Below are 23,539 nucleotides of genomic sequence, written 5' to 3'. Positions count from 1 at the left end.
CTTGGTCTCCACTTCTGGTTATTCCTTATGGTCTTCAAGCATTATTGATGCTCATTGAAAATATTTGGCCTGGTCCAGAGCTCCGTTTCCAAATCCTCATCTTTCTGAATGTAAAATCTTTTTATTCATATGATTGCCTTTATCTATTTGTTTATATTTCTTCCTATGAAGATGTTTACTAGTTGAGAATATTGACTAATAATCAAATAAAGTGGTGCAGGAACTAGCAAGATGGTGGCGTGGTTCTCTGCATTTCTTTTCTTATTGCTAAGACACAATATCTGATACTCACAACTCAAGGAAGGAGATGTTCATTTGATTCACTGTTTCAGAGGATTCAGCCCATGGTCCGCTGGCTTCAAGGCGGGAACATTATGGTGGAAGGGCCTGGTGAAGACAGCTGCTTAGATTACAGCATCTGGGAAGCAGGGAAGAGGAACCATGCCAGAGAAGAAGGAGAGACGGACCAGATACAGCACCCACGGTCATGTCTCCATGACACACCCACACACACCAAAACATGTGCTTCACCAACCCCCAGGTGGCTCCCAGAGCGAGTCAGTTTGACACTCCCCTTAACTGTCACAGTCCCTTGCCAAAACCTCTAGTTCTACAATAAGAGAGAACAGCAGAGCTACTGTGAACTTACTTTAAAATATCAGAGATCTCAGCTGGACAATGAAACAGTGTCAGAGTCAAAGAAGTCGGAGTCAAGAGCTTTGATCATGTCAAGCCGTCTAGTCACCCACATGAGTCTTGCCTGTGTCTGGACTTCAGTTTAGCCACATGATTCCAGGACTGCTTGAGTGTCTTCTTCCTGGGTTGATGACCCCACCTGCTTCAGCTTGCCCCTTGTCTCCACCTTGAATAAGTGATACCGATGGGTGTTTACCAGAATTGCCCCAAACTGTAAAAACTTGGGGCCAATAGCAAGTGTCTCTCCACGCTTCCCCTTAAGCACATGCCAATGGGTCTAGAAATAACCAAAGACCCTGAAGTGTTTGGGAAAGCTTCAGTAACAGACCTTATTTTTAGTTTTTGGTGCTGACGTAACTTTTTCTTATTGTTATATTTTCTTGGTAATACCCATAAGAACTGGTAGAGAGGAAAGAGAAATTAGTTTGGAAAGCAATTTTTTTTTCTTATCTAGAGAAATGTATGTGATTTTATTTTCTCCTCTAGAGAAATGCATGTGATTTCTAAAGACCAAAGGAAGCAAAGGCATATTTTCCCTGATGAGAATTTGAAAGATCTATACGTGAATAGTTCTAATTTCTTTAAACTTTCATCAACCTAAAATTCTCAGAGCATAACAGATCTTATGTCTCATTGTTTCCAAATGTGAAGGAAATAGGCTTTAACAAGGAGGTTTGAAAATGGTTTTAGTATCTTTTTTAAGGAAATCCTCCTCTGTCTGCTACAAAACTGAACACCTCAAGCATGCACCGATCTAAAGCACAACATGGGTGACCCATCAGAACCTGCTGACTGTGGTGAAGGGGAAGAATGGGTTTGAATCTGAAATTCTCCTCAAGACCAAGGGTGAAAATGTGAGCGCCAGGGAAGCAATTCTCAGAGGCGGGGCCTGGATCCTGAGGGTACTGACAGCACGGATGGATTGATCACCTGAGGCCAGGTTGAGTGGGCCCTCAGGATGCAGGGCCTATTTAGGGGAAGTGACTCATGGGGCCGTGCCTGAGAGACTTGTTTCTGGCACATCTGCCTGGTTCTCCCTCTCAGTTTCTCTCTTTCTTTTGTCCCTGTGAGATGAGCCACTTTGCTCTCGCACACGCTCCCAGCCTGATGTTCTTCTGCCTCCCAGTGGGACCAGAAATACTGAAGCCAAGTGCTATGGACTAGACCCTGGGACGCAGGAGCCTGATGAGGCTTCCTACTGCGAGCTGCTTGTTTTTTCTCAAGTATTCTGTCATAGTAACGAAAAGCTAACATTGGATTTTGTGAACAGGAAATAATCAAATATACTTCAAACTACCTCTTCTCACATAAAACCCTAACCACTGACCCATGACCCCAGTGAATGTGGCAGAAAGGAATGTAGGAAATTGAATGATGTGTTCAGCAAGAGTTCAGAGCAATACAGAATCTCCACATGCTGTCCAGCCATTCTTCCAGGTAAAAGCAAAATAACTAAGATCTGTTATTTTTTATATTGTGCACTAATTTGGGTGAGAGTGTATGATTAGTTTCTTTTTAAATGGCACATTAGTTATGTGCTTTCATGAATGTAATCATAAACTTTTAAAATGAGAAAAATTGGAAGGAATCTGTTTTATAAAATTGTCTAAAAGAATGTAAAGAAATGTGTCCCAGGTTCAACTAATTTTATTAAACACATAATCACTCAAGAAGTAAATGTAGCTTTATTTAGATTTTTTCATTTCTAACTCTGTACTATGATTTTCAAGACAGGATGGAAAATAATTTCCTACATTTATATGATCAAAATTTTTTCAATATCACGGCTATTAAAATTTTCTAGAATATTTTCTACAGCATAGAAAAAACTCACATCTATACAACTTTCCTCATTTTTAGTAGTGAAACCTGATGGAGAGCAGCTAAGTGATTTGCCCATAATTTGGTGACATCAGTGTCCAGAATGGTACCTGGGACCCTCTTCTCAAGCTAATTTTTCTAACATCTTCCACACAGCAAATACTTATATCTATCAGCAACAGGTATTTCTTTTAAACCTGCTTACATGTATAAAATGTGTTATCTGTAGAATGTATTAAAGAGTTCTTTTGGCCCATGACTTTTATAATTAAGTAAATAATTTGCAAATGTAAAAATTGTATGCTTAACATTTTGTTTGTATTTGGCTTTTCAGATATATAGATACATAGATAAATTATATATATATATAAGCATAAACAAACTAAGACTGATAGGAGTGAATAATTTTTAACAAAATTTTATTTTGTTAAATTTTGTGTTATATCCAGTCAAATATGGTCAAATAACTTAAATCAGCCTATCAGATGCTTCTCTTCATTGCTATGCCTGCAAATTTAAACTGAATCCCATGTTTATATATCTGGTACACATTCAAAATTAAGCATTCAGTGATGTCCCTGTTGTAAATAAACAGCTTTGCTATTAATCAATTTCAATACCTCAGTAATATGCAAAATATATTAGTTTTTTGAAGGTAAGAATCATCTACAAAAATATTGGAGAAGCACTTAGTTTAGTAAGGAAAGCTCCGCCATAGTTGTAACTGTTAAAGAATCAGTCAGGGGAAAATATAAGAGCATTTTTATGCAGAACTCTCCTGGAACTTCCCCTGAGAGGCCTGTAATCTGTGTGGTAAATTGAATAAAGAATATATTTTTAACCAATCTGGAGATAACTTAGGAAATAAAATATACTAAAAATCTGATAACTGCCATTACTGAGAACTGTTACTTTTAAGCCAAGATACAATATCTGGATTAATATAACTATCTTGTACAGTAACTGCATTGTTACCATGCTCTCCAAGGGAATATACCTATTAGTGTTTACTGCACAAAAGTATTTTTGACTCAACTGTCACCAGCTCTAATTCAGGGAAAGGGAAGTATATGCTGTTCTAATGGAGAGAGATCTGTACATGAAAGGAGTCATTTGTTTTTCTGTGCTGGGAAAACCTGCCATCTGCAGTCTGAGAAGCAGAAGCTTCCTTCTCCCTTTCCCCGAGTGTGTTCTTCCTCAGGATGTCCTCTCTACATTCTCAAGAGCTTCCTTTCTTCCTGGTCTTCTTCTCATCTCAGCTAAGTACACACGAAAAGGTGTGCACTTTTGCGTGTGACCTTTGCGCACCCCGTCTCTGGAATCAGTGGAGTTCGAGGCCCTGTGAAGGATCTGCTTCAGAAGGACCTGTTGCTTTGATTTCCCTCTCCTGCATCCAGGCCTATGTACAAAGGCCTATCTGAAGTGTAAATTATTGCACATGGATCCTCAGTGGCACTTACCTCCCTGTCCTCAAAGCTGAACAGTGCCTACTGGTAACACGAGTTTGACATTACACTTGGACAGAGCAATGGGTATGCAGTAAATTTAATTCTGTGCTATTTAGGAAAATTTTATGCTTAAAGATATAATAGTTGATCAACAGCCTGACAGCTTTCTTGGAACTGGAACTGAGGAGTTTCCCAGGAGATAGGTTCAGCACTAAAGGGTCAGCACACTTAGGCGATTCATCTACCCTTTTGTACACAGGACACACAAGAGCAGGGAGCAGAGGGAGGAACCTCTAATCTGGAGCAAGGTGAGGTCTGCTTCTGTGGCCTCCCCCGAAACCTCGTGTGCTTGGTTTCATCTTGTACAGCTGCCCTTGCCTGGAGGCAGTGACCCCAGCTGCTCCCTACCCCCCCACATCCCCCTTCACTTGCCTGGGTCCCTCCTCAGGACACAGAACCCCCAGTGGCAGGGTCCCAGCCAGCTCTGTCTGTCTGTACTGCTTTCCTTCTTTTTGTTCCTCAGAGCTCACCTACTCCGTGCTATTGCTCCAGAGCGTATGCACACATTCAGCGACCAGAGCTGCCACACATTCTGACCCACACACGCGTACTCCCATCTCATGCATCCAACAAGGACTTATTAAATATCTCCTCCTTGCTAACAATGGTGCAGGACTTGGCAGTAGACACCAGGAGAGGACAAAGGAACACACTCCCAAAACATCGCACGTGGACAAGTAAACAAATAAACACCTCACTGTGAACTCTGACCACTGAATACTGAGTCTTGTCTCCTACAGCAATATGGAGTTAGTTGTGCACAACTTCTGTGGTGCAATCAGTATGAAACTTTGCTTTATGTGGCTTTCTGTTTAAAGATGTATTGCTTAGTGCATATCCTTGGTTAGTTAACATCAAAGTCATGGCTAACAGCTGTATAACATGTGCCAGTCCAAAGCTCATCCACATGTCCAAAAGTAACTGAAAAGGTGCTGTAACTAACTGACTCTGTGTTTACAAATAAATGTGAGCTGGTAGATCAACTCTTAAAGGTGGAAACCAGAGGTACTAAGTGCTCACTATGATGCACAATGACACGTGTGGACAGAACAGGAGAAGTAAAATGGGTGAGATACGCAGAGCCAGGTAGACACAGAAGCTGGGCCGTCTGGACCTGCAGAGCAGCAGCAGTGGGGATAACAAGGGCTGGCTGAGGTGTTGTCGGAGCACAAAGGGTGGAACATCAAAAAGATGTCCACAGCCCCATGCCAAGTATGCCTCAGTTCACAATACACACGAATGAAATCAAGCAAAGTGTCATGGAGGAGCAGGTAAAGGACACATGGAATATGAATGCAATAGAGCACTGTCCAGCCATAACACTAAGGGGATCCTTCACCTGTGACAGTGTGGGCGTGCCAAGAGGACATTACGCTGAGTGAAAAAGGTCTTGTCACTCATGTGGGGTCTGAAGAGTCACACACACTGGAGCAGAGAATGGAACCTTGTCACCCGGGGCTCGGGGAGGAGGGGGCTGGGAAAGGCCCTGGGGAAAGGATACCAAATGTAGGGTGGGTGGGAGGGACATGTCCAAGGGATACATGTGCAACATGGTGATGATAGTTAATAGCAGCACAACCTATGTTCCAAAGTTAAGAGACTACATTTTAAGTGTCACCACAAAAGTCCTAAGAATGCGAGCGAAAGGGCACAGCTTGGTTTAGCCACTCTACAGTACACACACAGGTAGAGACTTTACACTGCATATCATAACTATATAGAAATGTTCAGTTACTTTAAAAATAAGCTAACCACAATGAAACAAAAAGCCAAAAGAGATTAATTTAATGGAAATCAAATGTGAGGTTAAGTGAAAGAGCTGGCATTAATCATCAGGATTTGAGGTGCTAGAAAAATCAAGAAAGACAATAAAAGTCCCTGCTGCGATGGGTGCGACCAAGAGCACAGGCGGACCGTCAGCCTCAAATTTGAAGCACAGCTTAGGGGAGAGCAGGTGCAGCTATCACGTAGATAGAAGGAAGGCTGAAGAAATTTGTATGGGATAGACTGTCTTTTCTTTGCAAAATAAAAGCATTTGTACTTTGAATCTTTCATGAAGAAGACAAGAAGTCCATCGCCGTCTCCACAAAGACATCACATCTCCAGTCATGGCACGTGTGTATGAGGAACAGCTCTTTGCTTGGGGGGAGTTTCTAAGACCCCCTGTATCTCATTTTTGAGGTGCCTGAATCATACCCTGATTGAGAGGAAGCTTTAAGATAAGAACTAAATTATTTTGCAGAAAATAAAGTTGCTGTGAAGAAAACTGCTAGTGCGGTTCTACTTTTGCTCCTAAGGAAGCCCAGAGCCTGGTGTGACAGCGGAAGCGGCACCGTCTTGGACAAAGCAGACAGGTGTGCGGCTGAGCTGTGCGGCGGCATCCTGTCCTTACCCAGTCTGATTGGCCGTGCCGCAGATGAGGAACCTAATATGAGCAGAGGAGCTGTGTTTTCCTGCCCTGCAATTTGATCAACAGGAAAGGTGGGGCTGTGGACATCCTCCTGTTGCTCTGGACGCCATGGGGGACCTGGGACTTCTGACAACCCCTCCCCCACCAGCTAACCATGTTACCAGTGCTGGCCTCTCAGATTTCCACTCGCAGGTTCTGGACACGCAAAGGTAGTAAAGTTTTCATCTTTTTCTTTCAAACTTAAAGTGGAGGAAGGTATTTGTCAGAATAGCTCTGTTTTTTGTGCACTTGGTCCTGGTACTCACTGGCCACTGACCCAGGCCCTGCAGCGAAGCGCTGTGACTTCTGCTTTGCCTATTGTTGGCCCTGAAACTTTGCATTTTTCCTGCGGGTTGTGGGCGGCGAGGGCTTGTGTTTTCAGCCATAAACCACCAGGCTGGGGCCCTGCCTGTACCTAGACAGCTGGACAGAAATGCGTGCTGCAGGGCTGGGGATTTAGCACAGCGGCAAAAGCGCCTGCCTGGCAAGCACAAGGTCGTGAGTTTGGTTCCCGGTACCGGAGAAAAACCAAAAAGAAAAAAAAAAAAAAAAAAGAAATGCGCGTTGCAGCTCATCTGTGGCTGACACTGAGTGACTTTTGCCAGGTCGCTGGGGTCATCACGCCCCCTTTTTTCCAGCCAGCTCTGGATACGTGGCTGGACCAGGAGTGGGTGTCTTAGGGACTACCTTTCGCATCTATGGTGAGTTACAAAAGCGTACTGGTTTGGGTTTTGACTCACAATTAGACTTTTGTTTAAAAAGAAGAACTTATTACTGTCAGGAAATTTTACTATTTGTCTTGGCTGAAACCTGAGAGGTAATGAAAGGATTTTTTAAAGAGCTTGATTACGGCGGACATTCAGAACTTACATGATCTATTTTAAGGCCTTTTCTCCTATGCTAGAATGGTACTCTGTGCTCAAAAGGACATAAAACATCCTGAAGCCTTTGTGGAATAATTTATGGAAACATTCCAGAGGTGTGAAGCTATAAACATGGGAATCTTTTGAGTTTCATTTATTTGCAAATCTTTTCCTTGATATAAGAGGCAAATTTTAGATAATGTAATTAGATAAGGAGATCACACTTGGGTATTGCACAGGCTGTGAGCCAACTCTTTGCAGAATTAAAAATACCTGAGCAGCCAGCAGTGATAAAGGAAAGAGGAACTTGCATCCCTGCTCATCCATAGGACTGGAACCCCATCCTTGGTCCCTGTCTGGATTCCCCAGCCCAGCCCTTCTCTTTGACACAAGAAATGGAATCATTCAGCTTACACTGCCTTTTACCTGTTTTCACTGGGTTCTTCTAGCTGGGGACCATTTTGTCCTCAGAGGTAAAAATCTTTATTGACCCTAACTCCATCATAACCCATCTCATTTTTCCTCTGTGAAAGTCTAAAATACCAGATTTCATGTTGCTGCTATGTCCACATCAGCGTCAGAGCCTGTGTAGCAGCTTGGAAGCCATTCATTTTGCCTCCTTCTGGCCCTTAACTTGGCTTCTCACCCAGGTTTTGTTCCCTGCTCTCTTTTTCATTGTAATTTCAACCACTACTTGTTCCACCGGTCCAGCTGTCCTTCTTAGCCTAGTACCCTGCTCTACTCAGAAGCCTTCACTTCTAGCTTCATCCTTCATGTACCAGAATCTGTGGCTCTGCCTGGATGTGGACCTCGTGTGTGGGTATGAAAGTGTGCAGCGGATGTATGGTGGTTACCCTAAAAGGAGATGGGCTGCAGATTGATTGTGTTCCCCTGATATGCGCACTTTGGAAGACGATTTCCAATGTGATTCTGCGTGGAGGTGGTTTGGGGCACTAGATCAGAGCTGATGACTAGATGGAGGGCTTGAGGAAAGGGGTCTCAGGGAGCCATGCACCCCTTGTCTGCTAGAGCTAAGTGAGAAGACACTGTCTGTGAACCAGGACACGTGACCTCGCCAGACACCAGAACTGCTGGCACGGTGATTTTGGGTTTCTTAGCCGCAGAACTGTGAGAAATAAATATCTGTTATTTCTTAGCTCCCCTGTCTGAAGTATTTTATAAATATTTATATCGTTATAAATTCTAGAAGCCCAAGTGGACTAAGACAGTACATATAAATCAAATGAGGACATTGCTGGACACTGGGGACTCACTGAATTATGGAGCCACGGCCAGGAAAGGTAGCACAGAGCCTGACCAAGCCAAGGAAGCCAAGCAAGTCTGCTGCACAGGTCTCCAGGAGCATCGGGGGAGCCCCTGTTAACCTCTGGTCACACCCAGATCTCCATGTGGAAGCATAGGCTTTTGCACGCAACATTTGCTTCTTTTTCCTGGCCAGATCCGGCTCTTGCCTCACATCCGTTCGAAGTTGGAAAAGGTCAGAATGACAAGTAAAGATTGCACACACTCACACACACACTCACGCGCTCACACACAGAGGTTAGATTCTGCTGCTAAAGAGATGGCTGACTGAAATGAAATATGCCTGATCCTATCTCTGTGGGGATTTCTCCTCTTCCACACTTATGTGTGAACTTTCCCCAAAGACTTCTGAGGGGAAAGCAAGAGATGGAGTTTAATAAACCTGTCTGTGCTGCTTCCCTCTGTCTCGTTATAGTGGATGATCATGTCACACACATTAACTCACAATATGTTCATATAATAATTCTTATTTAAATAAAAACATTGGCAGGAGATAACTCAGAAGAAATTATCACTATTGTTAGTGAAAAAGTGCCAAGTTTCCACTGTAGAAACTTAGCATGTACATTATTAATCACTATTCTCATACTATTTCTGCTCTAATTTTGCTCTCAGTAAGTCAAGACCTGAGAACGAGGTGTTCTGTCCTGTTTCCTATGTTTATAAACACTCACATTGACGCCGGCAGCTTTCTCCTGGGGCCACTTCCCTGTGCGTCATCAGCTGACGTTCCTGTCCTGCACGAGGTCAGTACCAGGCTCAGCGCCGCTCCGGGGTCAGCACGGCCTGCTTCTGCAGACAGTGGCACCTCCGGCACCCTGCCGGCCCCACCCTGACTGCCCTCGGCGCCAGAAGAGAAATGATCTCTGCCCAAACTGAAAGTGGAATTAATTCTCCCAGCCTCCAGCTGGAGTGTTACGCACAGTTTGTTTCCCCCAAGGCAGCCATAATTTTTCGGGTCCCTGCAGACACCGCACCGCCACTCCGAGGCAGAGGAGCAGCGGCTTCCGGCCGGCAGACCCCGCCAGCCCCGCAGAGCTTTTATTTGATGTTAATTTGATACTCACTCTGGAAGCCACACTTGCTCTTAGCCGAAATGCTGATGCTAAATCGCAGACGCTATGGAATGTTCGTGGAGGAGATGGATTCAGCTTCACAGATGTGAATAAAGAACTAGAACTTTACTAACTGAATTTGTTACCATGAGTATGTTACAAAGTGCCAAGACCACGCCTAGCTCACTCCATGACTGCATTTTCTAAATCTATGGTCACGACTGATGCCGAGAATCATTGGAAAGAACATGATCGCAGGAAAAAGAGATCAAATGAAGTTAAACATAAATACAGGCTGCGACTGAGCACTAGCACAACTACTCAATTTTTATTGGCTGAGCGTCACCCTCAGTGTAATCTCTTCACTGCATTAACTTGACATATACATTCCTAGCAGAGTTTGAAGGTCAGACATAGGAGCTGTTTTGCTTTACTAATTTTCCGCTGTAAAATAAGACAGGACGGATGTTAGGGTCACTTAGCTTGGGTCCAGTCCCTATCCCTTGCTTCCATGTGGCTTCAGACAGCACCTGTAAATCTAGCTTGAAGTAGTGTCTAATTCACAGGAGGCTGTGGCGGATTAAATGAGCAAAGAAAAAAAAAATTTAAATAGACCTGGCACAAACTATATGCTATGTTCTTTAATTCTTGTTTGTTTGTTTGTTTGTTACCGGGAATCAAACTCAGGATCTTGGGCTTGCTAGGCAGGTGCTGTGCTGCTGAGCTACCTTCCCGGCCCTATGTTATATTCTTAGGTGTAAAATAAATAAATATCTTAGATAGTGAATCTAATGTGTGCAATTCTAAGGTTTTCATGTGTAAGTGTAAACAAAATTATTCTGATAGATTCCTACTATAATTGAATATATATTGGTTTAAATATTAGATTTTTAAATTATTAGCTATTAACAAAGAGAAACTACATTAAATTTCCATCTAGAGCTAGTGAGAATACTTATTACTGACATTTTCAGTTTGCTTTGTGCCAAAAGACAGTTTTATTATTGTTAACACCTTGGAATTTAGAGTCAGACGTTCAGGTTGTGAACTGTGGTTCTTTGGTTTGAAGCTTTATGATACGATAATAATGTTCGTCCAGATATCATCTACTGTTTGCAGAACTTGCAAAGACCTCCTATTCTGAAAGCTGCCTATCATTTTATTAACTGTGCTCTTTATTTAATAGATTGTTAATTTTAATGTAATTCCATTTTTCAATGGCCTGTGATTACAGAAGTTTTCTAATGAAAGTTTCGCACTCCCTTACATTCATTCCTTTCTCAGTGCATGTGTTTATGTCTCTCATTAAGATCATTAAATCATGTAACATTCATTATTTTAAGCAGCGTTACATTACAGTGCCATTTTGTTTTCATCTACGCAGTGAGCTAGTTCACCTGGCATTATCTACTAGTAACTGTCTTCCCACTGATTTTTTGTTCCACCTTGTTATAAATTCACCTTCTGTCAACAATCTGTGTTCACTTTCAGGTATGCTGATCAGTTCACCTCGTGCTGTGCTATTACCAGTCTTCCTCCTTTGTTACTACCTAGCTTTGTGATAAGATGGCTTAGCATCTCGCAAGCTGAAATTACTACACATTAACTTAACTCTTTAGGAACAAATAAGATAGAGTATCAATGTTATTTACCAATTTTGATCCCAGTGGCACTGAACTTGTACCCTCATTGGAGAGAATTAAATTTTTTACATTGTATATCTGTAACCTGTTCCACCCTTTACATAGAGTACCACTTCCTATCACGTTCCAGTGAAAGTTTTATAGTTTACTCCATAAAACGTGAGTGTATCCTTCATTAAGTCAAACATACTTATAATTCTTTTTATTTTTGTGATTTGTATTGTTCATAATTTTGTTTGTAACTTATTTATTAAACAGTTATAGAAAGCACTAGAAAGTTTGTAAGTTCGAAATGATCTTTTCATTAGGTTTGATGACTAGCTTTTCTTTTTAAGTAGATAAACGTGAAATCCATGAATAACAACTTTATCAATCTCCTGTAATCCATTCTTTGCTTCATTTTCTTTCCTTTAGTGTGAGAAGAAATTTTCACTACTGTGGTAAGCAGCAGCCTCAATAATGGTGGTCTTTATCTTATTTTTGAACTTCAAAGGGATACAAGGAGATTTTATTGTAACATTTACATTGAATTTGTAATCCTTACCGATTTAGACATGCTTCCCTTTGGCTTAAAATTGACTAAAATAATTAAATAAAAAACATCGTTAAATTTAATCAGTTTTTAAAATTTAGATAAACAGCTATATCATTTTCATGTAGACTACTAATATTTTAAATTATGTTTATCAATTCTTTTTAAACAGCTTTTTGGATATAATTCATATGTAATAATATGCAACCATTTACACTGTATGATTCAATGATGTTTAACATATTCATAGCACTGATGTAGATTATTTTGGAAATGAACCATCTTAGTTTTCCAGGAAAGATCATTCTTTACACAATTTTTTATATCTTGTATAAACTGTATTCTATCTATCCATCTTAGTGTAAGAGTAGTAACAATCACAACTCAGTGCCTCAGTGTGGCTCTCCCGGATGCTGAGATGGAACATGAGCTGAGCATCAAAAGTCCTGGCTCCCCCTGCAGGTCCTCTCTCTCTCAGGGAAACCACTGTGCTGACTGCAGGTGGGACCACCAGTTCATGGGTTTCGTATCTGATTTTTTTCTTTAATTTATGTCTTGAGCTTGATCCACAAAGTGCCAGCAGCACAGTTGAATCTGAATACTGAGGTCTTAGGTTAGAAAAAACAACTCAAACATCTTTTGAGTTAAAAGAAAAACAAATAGCACAGGTGCCATGGTTCGCCACCGCTGTCCTGGGCGGTGCTTCCAGGGGGCGCTGGTCTCCTGGAGAGGCAGAACCAGTGACCCGATGAGAGATAAAAAGACGGTAGGCTCTATAGACCTGCCAGTTCCTCAGCGCTTGCTACTATTTGCTTCGGGTGACTAATATTCTATTTTTGATGACTGCATCCATATTTTCAAATAAAATGGGATGATTTTCATTTCCACTGTTGTGTACTTCTGTGACCAAGAATTCACTAGTCTACTTCATAAATGAACTGGGAAACTTTAGCTCAATTTTTATTTTCTGAATCAATTTATATGAAGCAATACCTTGATATTCCTTCAAAGTTTGGTAAACTCACTTTTATAGTAATCTAGGTTTTCTGATTATTTTTCAAGGGGTCTTTTAACATAATTTAAATTTCTCTGACTTACTGGCTTATTCTTAGTTTTAGTTTCCTGATGTGATTTTCACATGTTGTACTTTTCTGGTTATATATTAATTTCATCTTGGTTTCAAAGTTACCCTTTTTCTATCTACTCTTCTTTTTTTTTAAGTGTATTTCTACTGGAAACCAGTTGTTCACATTAGGGGGATAACACCATGTTCAATGCATTTATACTTGTGTCATGTTGAAGTCAAGCTAAATGCATCTCCAAAGTTGTAATTCTATGTGGCAGAAACTTTCACAGTCCTTACTTCCACCGCTCTCACTGTGCTGGGCAATACAGCGCCCCAGGACTTCTCACTCCTCAGGTAACTGCACCCACGGCTGCCTCTCCCCACCCGCCCTCCTCCTCACAACCTCTGCGAGTTGGACGTCTGGACTGCACGTCGGCGTGAGATCAAGCTGCGCTTGCCTTCCCGTGTCTGCCTTATGTCCTTGCCGTCCTGACCTCCAGTTCCATCCATTTGCGGCAAGTGGCAGGAGTTCATCTTTGTGCTGTGGCTGTCACACACACCCACACGCACACCCCACACACACACACACACACACACGTATACACATGCGCGCTCGCGCACACACACACACACACACTGATGCCCACTCGGGTGGTTCCATTTTGTGGCTACTGTGAATAGTGTCGAAGTTATTTGCTTCAAGTTTTATATTTTGCACATTTCATATACATTGTGTTTGTAGTTATTTCTTCTGTTTAATCTGTAATTTGCTTCTGTTCTTTTACATTTTTCTTGATAATATTTGACAAAAGTTCATCCACCTGGCCAACTCATTCAAAGTCAGCTTTTGAAGTTGTAAGTCCTTTACTATTGTTACTGTCTTATTTTTCTAGTTTTCTATTTTGATGATTCCTTTCCTTGTTTACTCTTTCTTAGGTGCTGTTTTTGTGTACTTTCAAACTTCTTAAATAAAATTCCTCACTATTTATATTTTTTCTAATTAGTGCTTTTAAATTAATGAGTATCTTGCTAAATTATGCCTCAGATATATTTCTAAATTAATGTGTTGATATTCAGTTCTAAGCCCTTCTTAAATTTCTATTAATTACTTTCTAATTTCCTTAAATGATTAAATATTTAGGAATATTTAGAAATACATTATTTAGGTACTAAAAGGAGATTTTAAACTTTTAAATTATATTTTAACTTTTATTACTTTATAGTGAGTATATTCTATAAGTATGATCTTTGACACTTGTTAAGACTGTCATTTCCTGTGTGGATAAAATGAGCATACATGACCTCTATGATGTGGGACACAGTTCACTGTACCTTCTGCCTCATCTTTTGCTGCTTACGTCAGCTTCCAGGATGAATGCATTAAGGCAGCCAACTAATCTTGTTGGGTTGTCTCTCTATTCTTGGAATTTCATCGTGTTGCTCTTATTCCATGATATATTACTAATATTATTTAAATAGATATATTTTATCTTTCCATTATTATTGTCACCCAAATTTAATATCATGTTTGTCAATTATATTACTTTTATAAAATTCTTTAATTTGAAAACTTTCCAGAATACATAAAAGTGCAGAGAGAACAGTACACTAAGTCCCCTGTGACCAGGACATAGACTCAGTAGTCATTTCCAGTGTATTTCATGTTCTTTTCAAAAATATTTTTTAACTTTAAAAGTCATATGATTACATATATGTCTTAACTGATAAAATATTTCTTTAATTACAATCAACATACTACTCTCTTCACTGAAAAAACAGTATTTGGTAAGATATTTCTTTTTTAATCATTTTTGCCCAACTTTTTTATGTTCACTATCAAAATTCCTCTGTTTTGGGGATTTTTGCTTTCTCTGCATGGCTTACTGTTGGAATTTTTCAGAATCCATGCTGAAGTCTTCATCTTCTAGGTGTGTTTTTAATTTCATCTGTTGTAGATACCATTTAAGGCCATGCTTCTGTAATCTTATTCCATGCGAGATATTTACAATACCCTCTCTTTGTTTCTCTTTGTTCTCCCCCTGTTTTCCCCCGATAGAAGCAATTTTCTTCTGTTGGTGTAGCTGGCTTCCTTTTACCTGCGTCATACGCTCCTAGCTGCACACTTTCTGATTTCTTGTACTTGTCGGCGCCCTCAGTCCAGTAAGAACTGAGCGCTTCTGTTCCTCTCTGTTCCCGGCCCCTGTCCCAGGGTTTACAGACACTGTCTCCTGAGGTTCCTTTAGGCTGGCAGGGAGGGATAAGCTAGAATCTCACTCAACTTGCCCTGTTGGAAGAGATGCCACAAAAACTTCTTTATGCGGTTTAGTTTCTCTTGGTGAGATTAAATGGAAAACAAAGAGGATTGTGTAAACACGTGGGGGTTTGGAGTCATTTCTTAGATTTCCCAGATAGCGATCCACATCATAAAAATCTTAAATTTCTACATATTGAAATGCATTAATATTTTATTTTTGTTAATTAAATTTATAAACTTGCCATATAAAATGCTGCTATATACATGTTTACAATTTTAATAAATATTAAAGGTCTAATAGATGCTTTTTTTCTTACTTTTGTTTTTATACAGTCACAAAGAAAGGAAAGAGATCCAAGTTTGGATCTAATGGCTGAAAATGTTTGCTTTTTAGAAACAAAGTCTAAAAAGCTGATTTCTGCTTATTAGATATCAAATTACATACATCATCCTGGGTTCAAATTAAAACTCTCATAAGTCAATCTGTTTTTTTAAATTATATAATTCATCTTTAAAAAGTACAACTTAATAGTTCTATCAGTGACTATTATTCTTCAGCTATTTAATATGTAAAATGTGTAAATGTAAGCAGTTTGCCAAATTCAACCACATTCTTGAGACCCTGTGAACACAGTGGAGAGTGGATACAGAAATAGTTCTGTTTGGTCTCATTTAGCAGTGAGATTTACAGGTCTGTCTGGTGAAATGTCCTTCCAAGAAGTCTCTATTTAAGAGATATGCACATTCAAGCAGGAAAATAGCATAGCAGAAATAAAACAGATTTTGAATAGTTTTATCCAAAGACTGCCTGACAGAGAAATCCACCTAAGCCTGACTCGAGTCCAGATCTTCAAAGCTTCCTCGAAGGCCCTTGCTCTCCAGATCTCTGTGGACTGCTGGCCGCTGCCCAGCACTTTGGAAGGGTGTTTGCAGCACTGGGTGCATCTGGATCGAAGGATTGAGGAGACCCACAGGGCCAGTTTGTTGTAACTGTTTTCTTTAGAACAGGTGAACACTCACAATGAAAATAGACCTTCATCAATGTACCTACTTGATTTAAAAAGAAGCACACGGTGTAGGAATTATAGAAAACGCTTCCACTTGATGAAATTTTCTCCTTACTCGCTTCTTAAATAATGAATCATAACAGTTTTGGAGGAAAACTCTTTTTTTGCTGTTTTGAACCACAGGCTTAACTGTCTTTCTAGTTGCTACAAATTGAAGTAGATATTGAGGCTAAAGATTTAGTCTTCAAAACGTTCAGCTGTGGCACAAAGTGAGATGTCTTATGTACATGTACCAACTTCTCATGATACACTTCATTCTGTACTGGAAACATGTACTAATAAGCACGAATAAACCAAATATTCAGTTTCTGGCCCTAGAAATAGAGTAAATTCTTCAATTTTGAGTTCTTTGATACCTCATCTCTATCTCACTGAGACACAGAGAAGTTGCTGCTCACTTTACAGCAAGACATAGGCTAATTCAGGTCCACCAGAGGCAGGCCCACTTCCTGCAGACGTCCACTACATTCCCCAATACAGCGTTTCCCCATCCAGGAGCCAGTGACCCAAAATAATCCCAATTTTTGTTTTTCCTGAGCACAAAACCCATAAATCAAGATGCCCGCCAGGCCCACATCAAACACCTCACACGCAGAACGCTCCCCGCTGACACCACGTTCCCCGGCCGCTTGCGTCCTCCCCGTCTTTCTGCTGCGTCTCAGTGGCAGCCTTGTCCCTGGGAGGCGCCTCATGGACATGCATGAGATGTTCGCCTGTTTGGTGAACATGAGCAGATCTCGTCACGCCATTGCTCTTCTTGGAAACACCCAGACACCCGCTCCTGCTGCAGGCGGAAGCCACCTCGTCTGAGCCAGTTCTTAAAAATCAGACCCTTCCTTTTTTGTCCAGAATTGTCTCATTTCCATGCATGAATAAAGTGCTGTAATTCCTACCTTAATGTCGCCTGTGAGTACTTGGAAATGTCTATAAAAGAGAAACTACGACTACATAAGTCACCCAGGAGATTCAGTTTTTATTTGTTTTTTAGTAGTAAAAATAACCTGAAAGAGCTATAATTATAAGATAATCAAATAATTGAAGATAATTGCCCAGTAGTAATCTGTCTCAAGATATTAAAAGCTTAGAGTGATATGGCCCGTGAAGCAACCCTTTTCCTGATTCTAAATAAGAATTTCCTATGTGATAAATTGGTTTCATTTTTTTTTTTTTTTATGCTGGTGTATGCACTTTTAAATCAGTACTCTCTGAACGTGCTGACTGGCATGGCTAGAATATCTATTTAAGTACGCCAGACTCTCACCAGCAGAAGCATTGGAATCCTGACTTTCAAAGGCAAAAATGGTGGGCTGAGTTGGCCTCACCATACACACAAACAGGAGGTTTATAGGGAATTTAAAGTGGGAATGAGTATAGAATGTCCTTAAGAAAATAGTAACTTGGGCGACCAATAAAAGACATTTAGCAAGGTATAAATATTTCTCTTCATTCTTCAGGTCAAATAAAGAGCATGAATTGGTTTATAAATTTGATATGTAAGCCGCAAAGAAGAAACTGTATTTTAAACATCCAAGAGTATTCAGTGAGAGAAAAGAGAGAAACCCAGCCCAGCTGTTTGGAGCCTTTATGGCTAAGGGAGCGGCTCCTTGTCCCAGGTACTGCCAGATCCACAGGGGAAAACAGCCCTCAGTCTAGATCTGAGGGCAGCCATGGCCTCAGGGACACAGATGTTTGAGTCAGTAGAGTCCAACAGAAAGACTGGAGCGAGAAGGCTGCTCTATGGTAGGGTGGCTGATCATCACACATCTCCACATGTGATGCTTCTTGGTGTGTGCATGCGTTTGTTTTCATTTTCGGCACTAGGCACTGAACCAAGGACTTTCAAACTAAGCTGCACCCCTGGCCCTTCTAGATTTTAATTTCTTATTTTGAAGTGGGCCATGGTGGTGTACTTCTTTAATCCCAGCACTCAGGGGGTTGAGTCAGGATTGCCAGCAGTTCTAGGTTAGCCTGGGCTACATCATGAGTTCAAGGACAACTTGGAATACATAGTGAGAACTTGCCCTAAAAGATGCACCAATATTTTGAGACAGAGTCTTGCTCTGACTTAAGTTGCCCAGGTAGGGCTTGAATCTATGATTTGCCTGCCTCAGGCTCCCAGAATACATACATTAAAATTGTAACCCAATATCCAACTTTGTCAGATTTTGACATTTTACTATATTGATTTTATATTTTTAAGGAAATGAATTACCGAAACAGCAGCAACTCTGTGTCTTTATTCTCTCCTTTGTTTCTTAAATGAAAATGTATTTCTAATTTAGTGTTCTGTAGCAATGTTTTGTAACATTGCTAACTTCTGTAGCACTGTTTTCATGCATTTCTTACTTACACAATAAAGTATCTGCCCCTAAGGAGTATCTTTGTTCCTTTAAACTTCGTATGTACAGAAAAATTCTCTTTGCATTTGTTCACTCTTTCATCTCGTTTCTTCAAAGTTGTATTTCTGAGATTTTTCTAATTCTGATACATGCAACCTTTTCTATTTTCATTTACACTCGTATATGCATGTAGTGGTTAGACTTTAACCTATGTATGCTCTTTTTATTGATCATATAAATTGTTCTCTTATAGCCTTTTCTATTATAGTTAATCTTGCAATGCACTTTTACAGCTGTGGGAAGCTTCTCCAAGGGAGAACAGCTGGATCTTGGGATTTATGCATTTCTGACTTGGGGTACACTGACTGCCTCATCACTCTGTAGGATGTGCGTTTGAGCTTCTGCGACAAACTTCAGCCACCCTCTTCACAAGATCATCTATCTGAGAAAGAGTTTTTGGACTAAAGAAACCATTTTAGAGCAGGTAACAAATTGTGTGGTTGTAGATACTTCCCATTCTTCATTTAAATGCTATGCTCTTGATTCTTGTCTTGAGAATTAGTTATGTGTCTTTTGATATTCAAACAAATGTACCTTATTTTCCTCTATCATTATTATTATTATTATCATTTTGATTTTCTGAGACAGGGTCCTGCTGCATAGTTCAGGCTGGCCTTGAACTCACAGCAGTCCTCTTGCCTGTGCCCCCAGAGTGCCGGGATTACAGTGCTGTGTCACCACCCCTTGCTCCTCCATTGTTAACCCTGTGTTTACAGTCCCAATTTGAACCTGATCTTGGATCAGACTTTGGTTATTTCCTCCCATCCTCATCTGTACACTGAAATCCCAGTCTCCAAGGCAACACAACAGGAAGTGGGTCCTTGGAGAGGCGATCCAGTCCTGAGGGTCCAGCCCAGTGGGCGGGATGCCTGCCCCTTCCATCACAGAGGACACTGGAGGAGGACAGCCAGCGGTGCCCACTCCAGGCAGAGCTTAGCTGGAGTGTGGGCTTCCCTGCCCCAGATGTGTGAGGAGCACATTTCTGTTGTCTATGCGCTACCTGCTCACAATATTTATGACAGCTCAGACAGACTAAAGTAAGTGTCTTAAATAATATTATTTGTTCTGCTAAAGATCACACATCAAACTTACAGTTGAAGTTTATCAGCATGATCAGAAAATTTGTTCTTTCTTTTTTCCTTGTTATCTCTCAACACAGCATTTGCTTATGTTGTTTGAGCACCACATATGCAAGCACATAATAATATCTGTTTGCAAATATAAGATCATATGTATATACCAAGATGGAAAGAACGATACCCTCCTCTACAAGAATGTCAAGAAATGTCTTCATGAAGACATTTCATTAAAACTACAGCTATTTCTTTCATGTGTGTGTATATCTGTATCTATATCAGTATATATAGAAAGAGCACTATAGATATATAAACGTATAGCTGATTACTGTAAATTTTACAAATCAGATGTCAACTGGAAACCTTAAAAGAAGTAGTTATTTGTGATAATGATGTTTATCTTAATGAGAACAAGCAAAAAAGTAATTTCATCTCAGTCCACCAAAATCTAAATTAAAACACAATAAAGCTTAATCATATAATTACATCAAATTAGAAGATATTCCTTTTTAGCAAAAGAAATTATTGCATACTAACAGTACAAAATATACCTTCTAAGGTTTTTCAGGAAATATTTTCTTTGACATTTTATTTAGTTCAATCGATATTAAATTTATCTATAATTATTTGGAGTTATAATACAAAATTTACACACAAATCAACAGTTTATAATCATAGAATATTAAGGTTTGTGGTTTATTATAATAAAATCAAAATATACATTAATAATTTTAACTATTTTATACTACAAGACTACATTTCTTTTAAAATAGCAAAACTATGAATTCCAAAATGATTGCAAACCACTCACAATATTAGGATTAAATTACATGATTATTTATTGCTTCTGACAGAGTTTTGCCCTTTCCCCCCAAAAAAATTCATCTACCTCAAACCTTCCATAAATACTTTATAGTACAAAATATTTGCATAAGAGGTAAACATCATGTGCACGCTCCTGTCTGCACTTTCCATGTAGAAACTGGGACTTTTGGAATTTAGTTCTTTAACCTCACATGTTAGCTCAACGGTTCAAATATTGCTACCACACTGAGAAAAATAGACCTTTCCATAAAAACTTTTCAAATATCTTTTTCCTAAACTCTCTTTAAGACTAATCAAAGCATACGTGACATTCTGAAAAGAGAGGACGTCAGTTTTGATTTACATTTGTCTTAATGATGTATGTGAAGTATATTTAACTTTGACAAAAATCAGGGTTTAATGAATTTATTATTTTGTAGAAATATAAAAGATACCAAGTTGCCCTTGGAAGTTCAATTTAGAAATATTTAAAAATAGGCATAGAGTTTGTTAACTTATCTTTTAGCTCAGTCCACACAATCAACAAGAATAAAACATAACACCCCATGAGAACCAACTACAGATCAAAGAAAAGTTCAAAGTAAAACCATTTTGCCAGCATGTTATAAATGAGCATTATTTAATCAACAAAATGATGAGACCTAGTTACACGTCTCCTACTGTTATGGCTTTTGGAGATTACTAAATAATTCTACAGCTGTTCTACATCTCTTAAGTATTTGATTGATTTTTCAAAAATTTTGTTCAACCATGTAAATGCAATATTTTGAGCTTCTTAGGAAAGAAAAACTTTTACATAAATTAATTATTTAAGCTATCCATTTCTAAAGAAACTCTTAAAATTCCCAATAAATTGGATGGAAATGAGTGCAGACAGCCAGGATTCCGTTTCGCAGCAGAAGTCACTGGAATGCCTGTGGGAAAACACACCAGGAAGACAAAGGCATGAACTGAAGACGGAACTCCAAGGCCCGGGCATTCGAACCCCTCTTCACAGAGGGCTGATCTGTTAGACTGCTGGAAACCACCGTACTGACTATAGTTTCTTTCTCATTATTTCCAAACAGACTTGGCAAAATCAGTGGTAAAAAACCATTATTTCTGTAGATTGAACATAATCACAGTTGCTCTAGGTGTTCTGAACAACGAAAAGATTAAAAAATTAAATGCAGTTCAGATATTCTCTATCTTTAAAATATATATATATAAATATTTGCCCCATTTTCTTATATGAGATTGTACTATACTAATATTTCCAATTTATTTTAAGTAATTAACATAAATTAATATCGTTACAGCCAAAGCAGTCAGATTTTTATACATGACATAGTATAGGTTCCCAAAATGTTGTCTGATATCTAAGTTTAGGTAGAAGTAATTTAAAAATGGTGTGGACATTTGTATTTGAATTAAATGTATTTTCACAGTATTTGAACCCAATTTCCCAATATTTGAACCTTCTGTTGTAACTTTTCTCTGCCTGTGGAAATCTTACACATAGAGCCCAGCCCCCCAGTCAGCTCTGAGCTCCAGGGAGAGGGTATGTCACCGCATCCGTACTTGCAATACGCATCTGTGGGTAACACGCAGTCAGCTGTCTGACCTGGCTACGGCTCTTCTTATGCATTACTCTTTACAAGTTCGTTGTAGTTCACCGGTATTAAATTTGTTAGTTAACGTCTCCTTACAGGGAAATATCTACTAACACACATGCGCGTAATATCAGAATGCAGGTGCTGGACCTCACATGCCAGGCTGACTGCTCTGAAAAGGGCAAAGCTCAAAGAAAACAAAGGCCGAGCACAGACCACACTGTGGACACGGACTGTCACCGACGATAGTGAGTCCACCCTGGGTTTGCACAGATGTTCCTGCAAGGAGAATGCATGAGAACGCAGCCGAGTGCTGTGGTGCTTTCTGAACAGCCTTCTGCCTTTCCTAAGAGGGAGTGACCGATTTCCACTTCACACCCTCCAGGGCGTGGACGGGCGGAACAGAAGAAAGCGAGGGGCTGTGAGGGTCGAAGGCAAGATGAGCCCTTCTCAGTCAGACGGAATGCTCTGCAAGTGTTCCGGGGAAGCAGGACTCCGAACCCTCGAGCTGCTCACCAGTGGGAAGGGCACCGTGCTGGTGCCGTGAGTGTGCGGGCTTTACCTGCGGCGGCTCGACTTGCTGTTAAACTGCGGAAAACGGCGAGTGAGCTCAGCCTTCCTCTCCTTAAAGCGTGGACTGTGCAGCAGTGCCTACCCCAGCCCAGCTGCCCTCCAAGGTCTCCACGCGTCACATGTGGCTTCTCATCCACTCAGACACAACCCAGTAGCCCCACACGCTTGGGGTAGCAAAGGAAGCAGACGGAAATCACACACAGAACGACAAACACTTAGGGGGCAGGAAGCCCATACTAACAGACTTGGTTATAAATAAAATAAGCTCACCCTTCCCATGGTCCTTAACTCTTTACTTTTCTTCAGACTTTTGCTAGCAGTGTGTCTTCATGTAGATTCTTTTCACAGACGAAGTGCGAGCTGGCAGCTACCTGTCCTCCTGCAGAAGCAGCCGTTTCACCCTGTCTACTTTCCCTGCGGTTGCTCTTCCTTTTCCTGGGGATCTGGGTTTCCCCCGGAGCCAGAATTCACTGCTGCCGTGGCTTCTGCCTCGTAACAAACCCCGTCTGCATGTCACCCCGTCAGGGAGCCGTGTGCATGAAGATACTTCCCTTATTTTGTTAAAATGTTTTCCCCTATCTTATTAAAATACGCATCAAGCACTCTGTCCCGGGAGAGCTCCGCACGTATTCCGGAAACCCACCGCGCAGCCCGGACCGGCCTGCGAGCCCGCTGCTCCTTACAAATCACGAGCGACCCGGGAGCCGCGTTAACGCCCTTCTGTGAGTCAGCCGATGGGGGCCGGCGGCCGGGGGAGTCCTGGAGCGCCGCGCAGGCCAGGCCCGCCGCGGAGCACG

The 23,539-nt window shown here is 40.6% G+C and overlaps 2 protein-coding genes across 2 annotated transcripts in view; both read right to left on the bottom strand.

Annotated features, from left to right (window-relative positions):
- Positions 1 to 283: 283 nt before the first annotated feature.
- Positions 284 to 22,204, bottom strand: LOC106147758. The gene is made up of 5 exons (XM_013510487.1): positions 22,138 to 22,204; positions 16,867 to 16,990; positions 15,053 to 15,156; positions 9,335 to 9,698; positions 284 to 387 (listed from the first exon to the last, which is right to left on the bottom strand). Exons 1-5 carry the CDS (start codon positions 22,202 to 22,204, stop codon positions 321 to 323), a joined length of 726 nt encoding a protein of 241 aa, XP_013365941.1. The 3' UTR covers positions 284 to 320.
- Positions 20,428 to 23,539, bottom strand: part of Sema3d (sema domain, immunoglobulin domain (Ig), short basic domain, secreted, (semaphorin) 3D) — a gene marked incomplete in the record, with an annotated part of 153,608 nt that continues 150,496 nt past the window's right edge. Inside the window, 1 exon segment of the mRNA XM_005377189.2 lies at positions 20,428 to 23,539.

This window comes from Chinchilla lanigera, unplaced genomic scaffold (assembly GCF_000276665.1).
Source record: "Chinchilla lanigera isolate Chin_1 unplaced genomic scaffold, ChiLan1.0 scaffold00009, whole genome shotgun sequence".
NCBI classification, from domain to species: Eukaryota; Metazoa; Chordata; class Mammalia; order Rodentia; family Chinchillidae; genus Chinchilla; species Chinchilla lanigera.
This window is presented reverse-complemented; position numbering and strand designations above follow the sequence as displayed.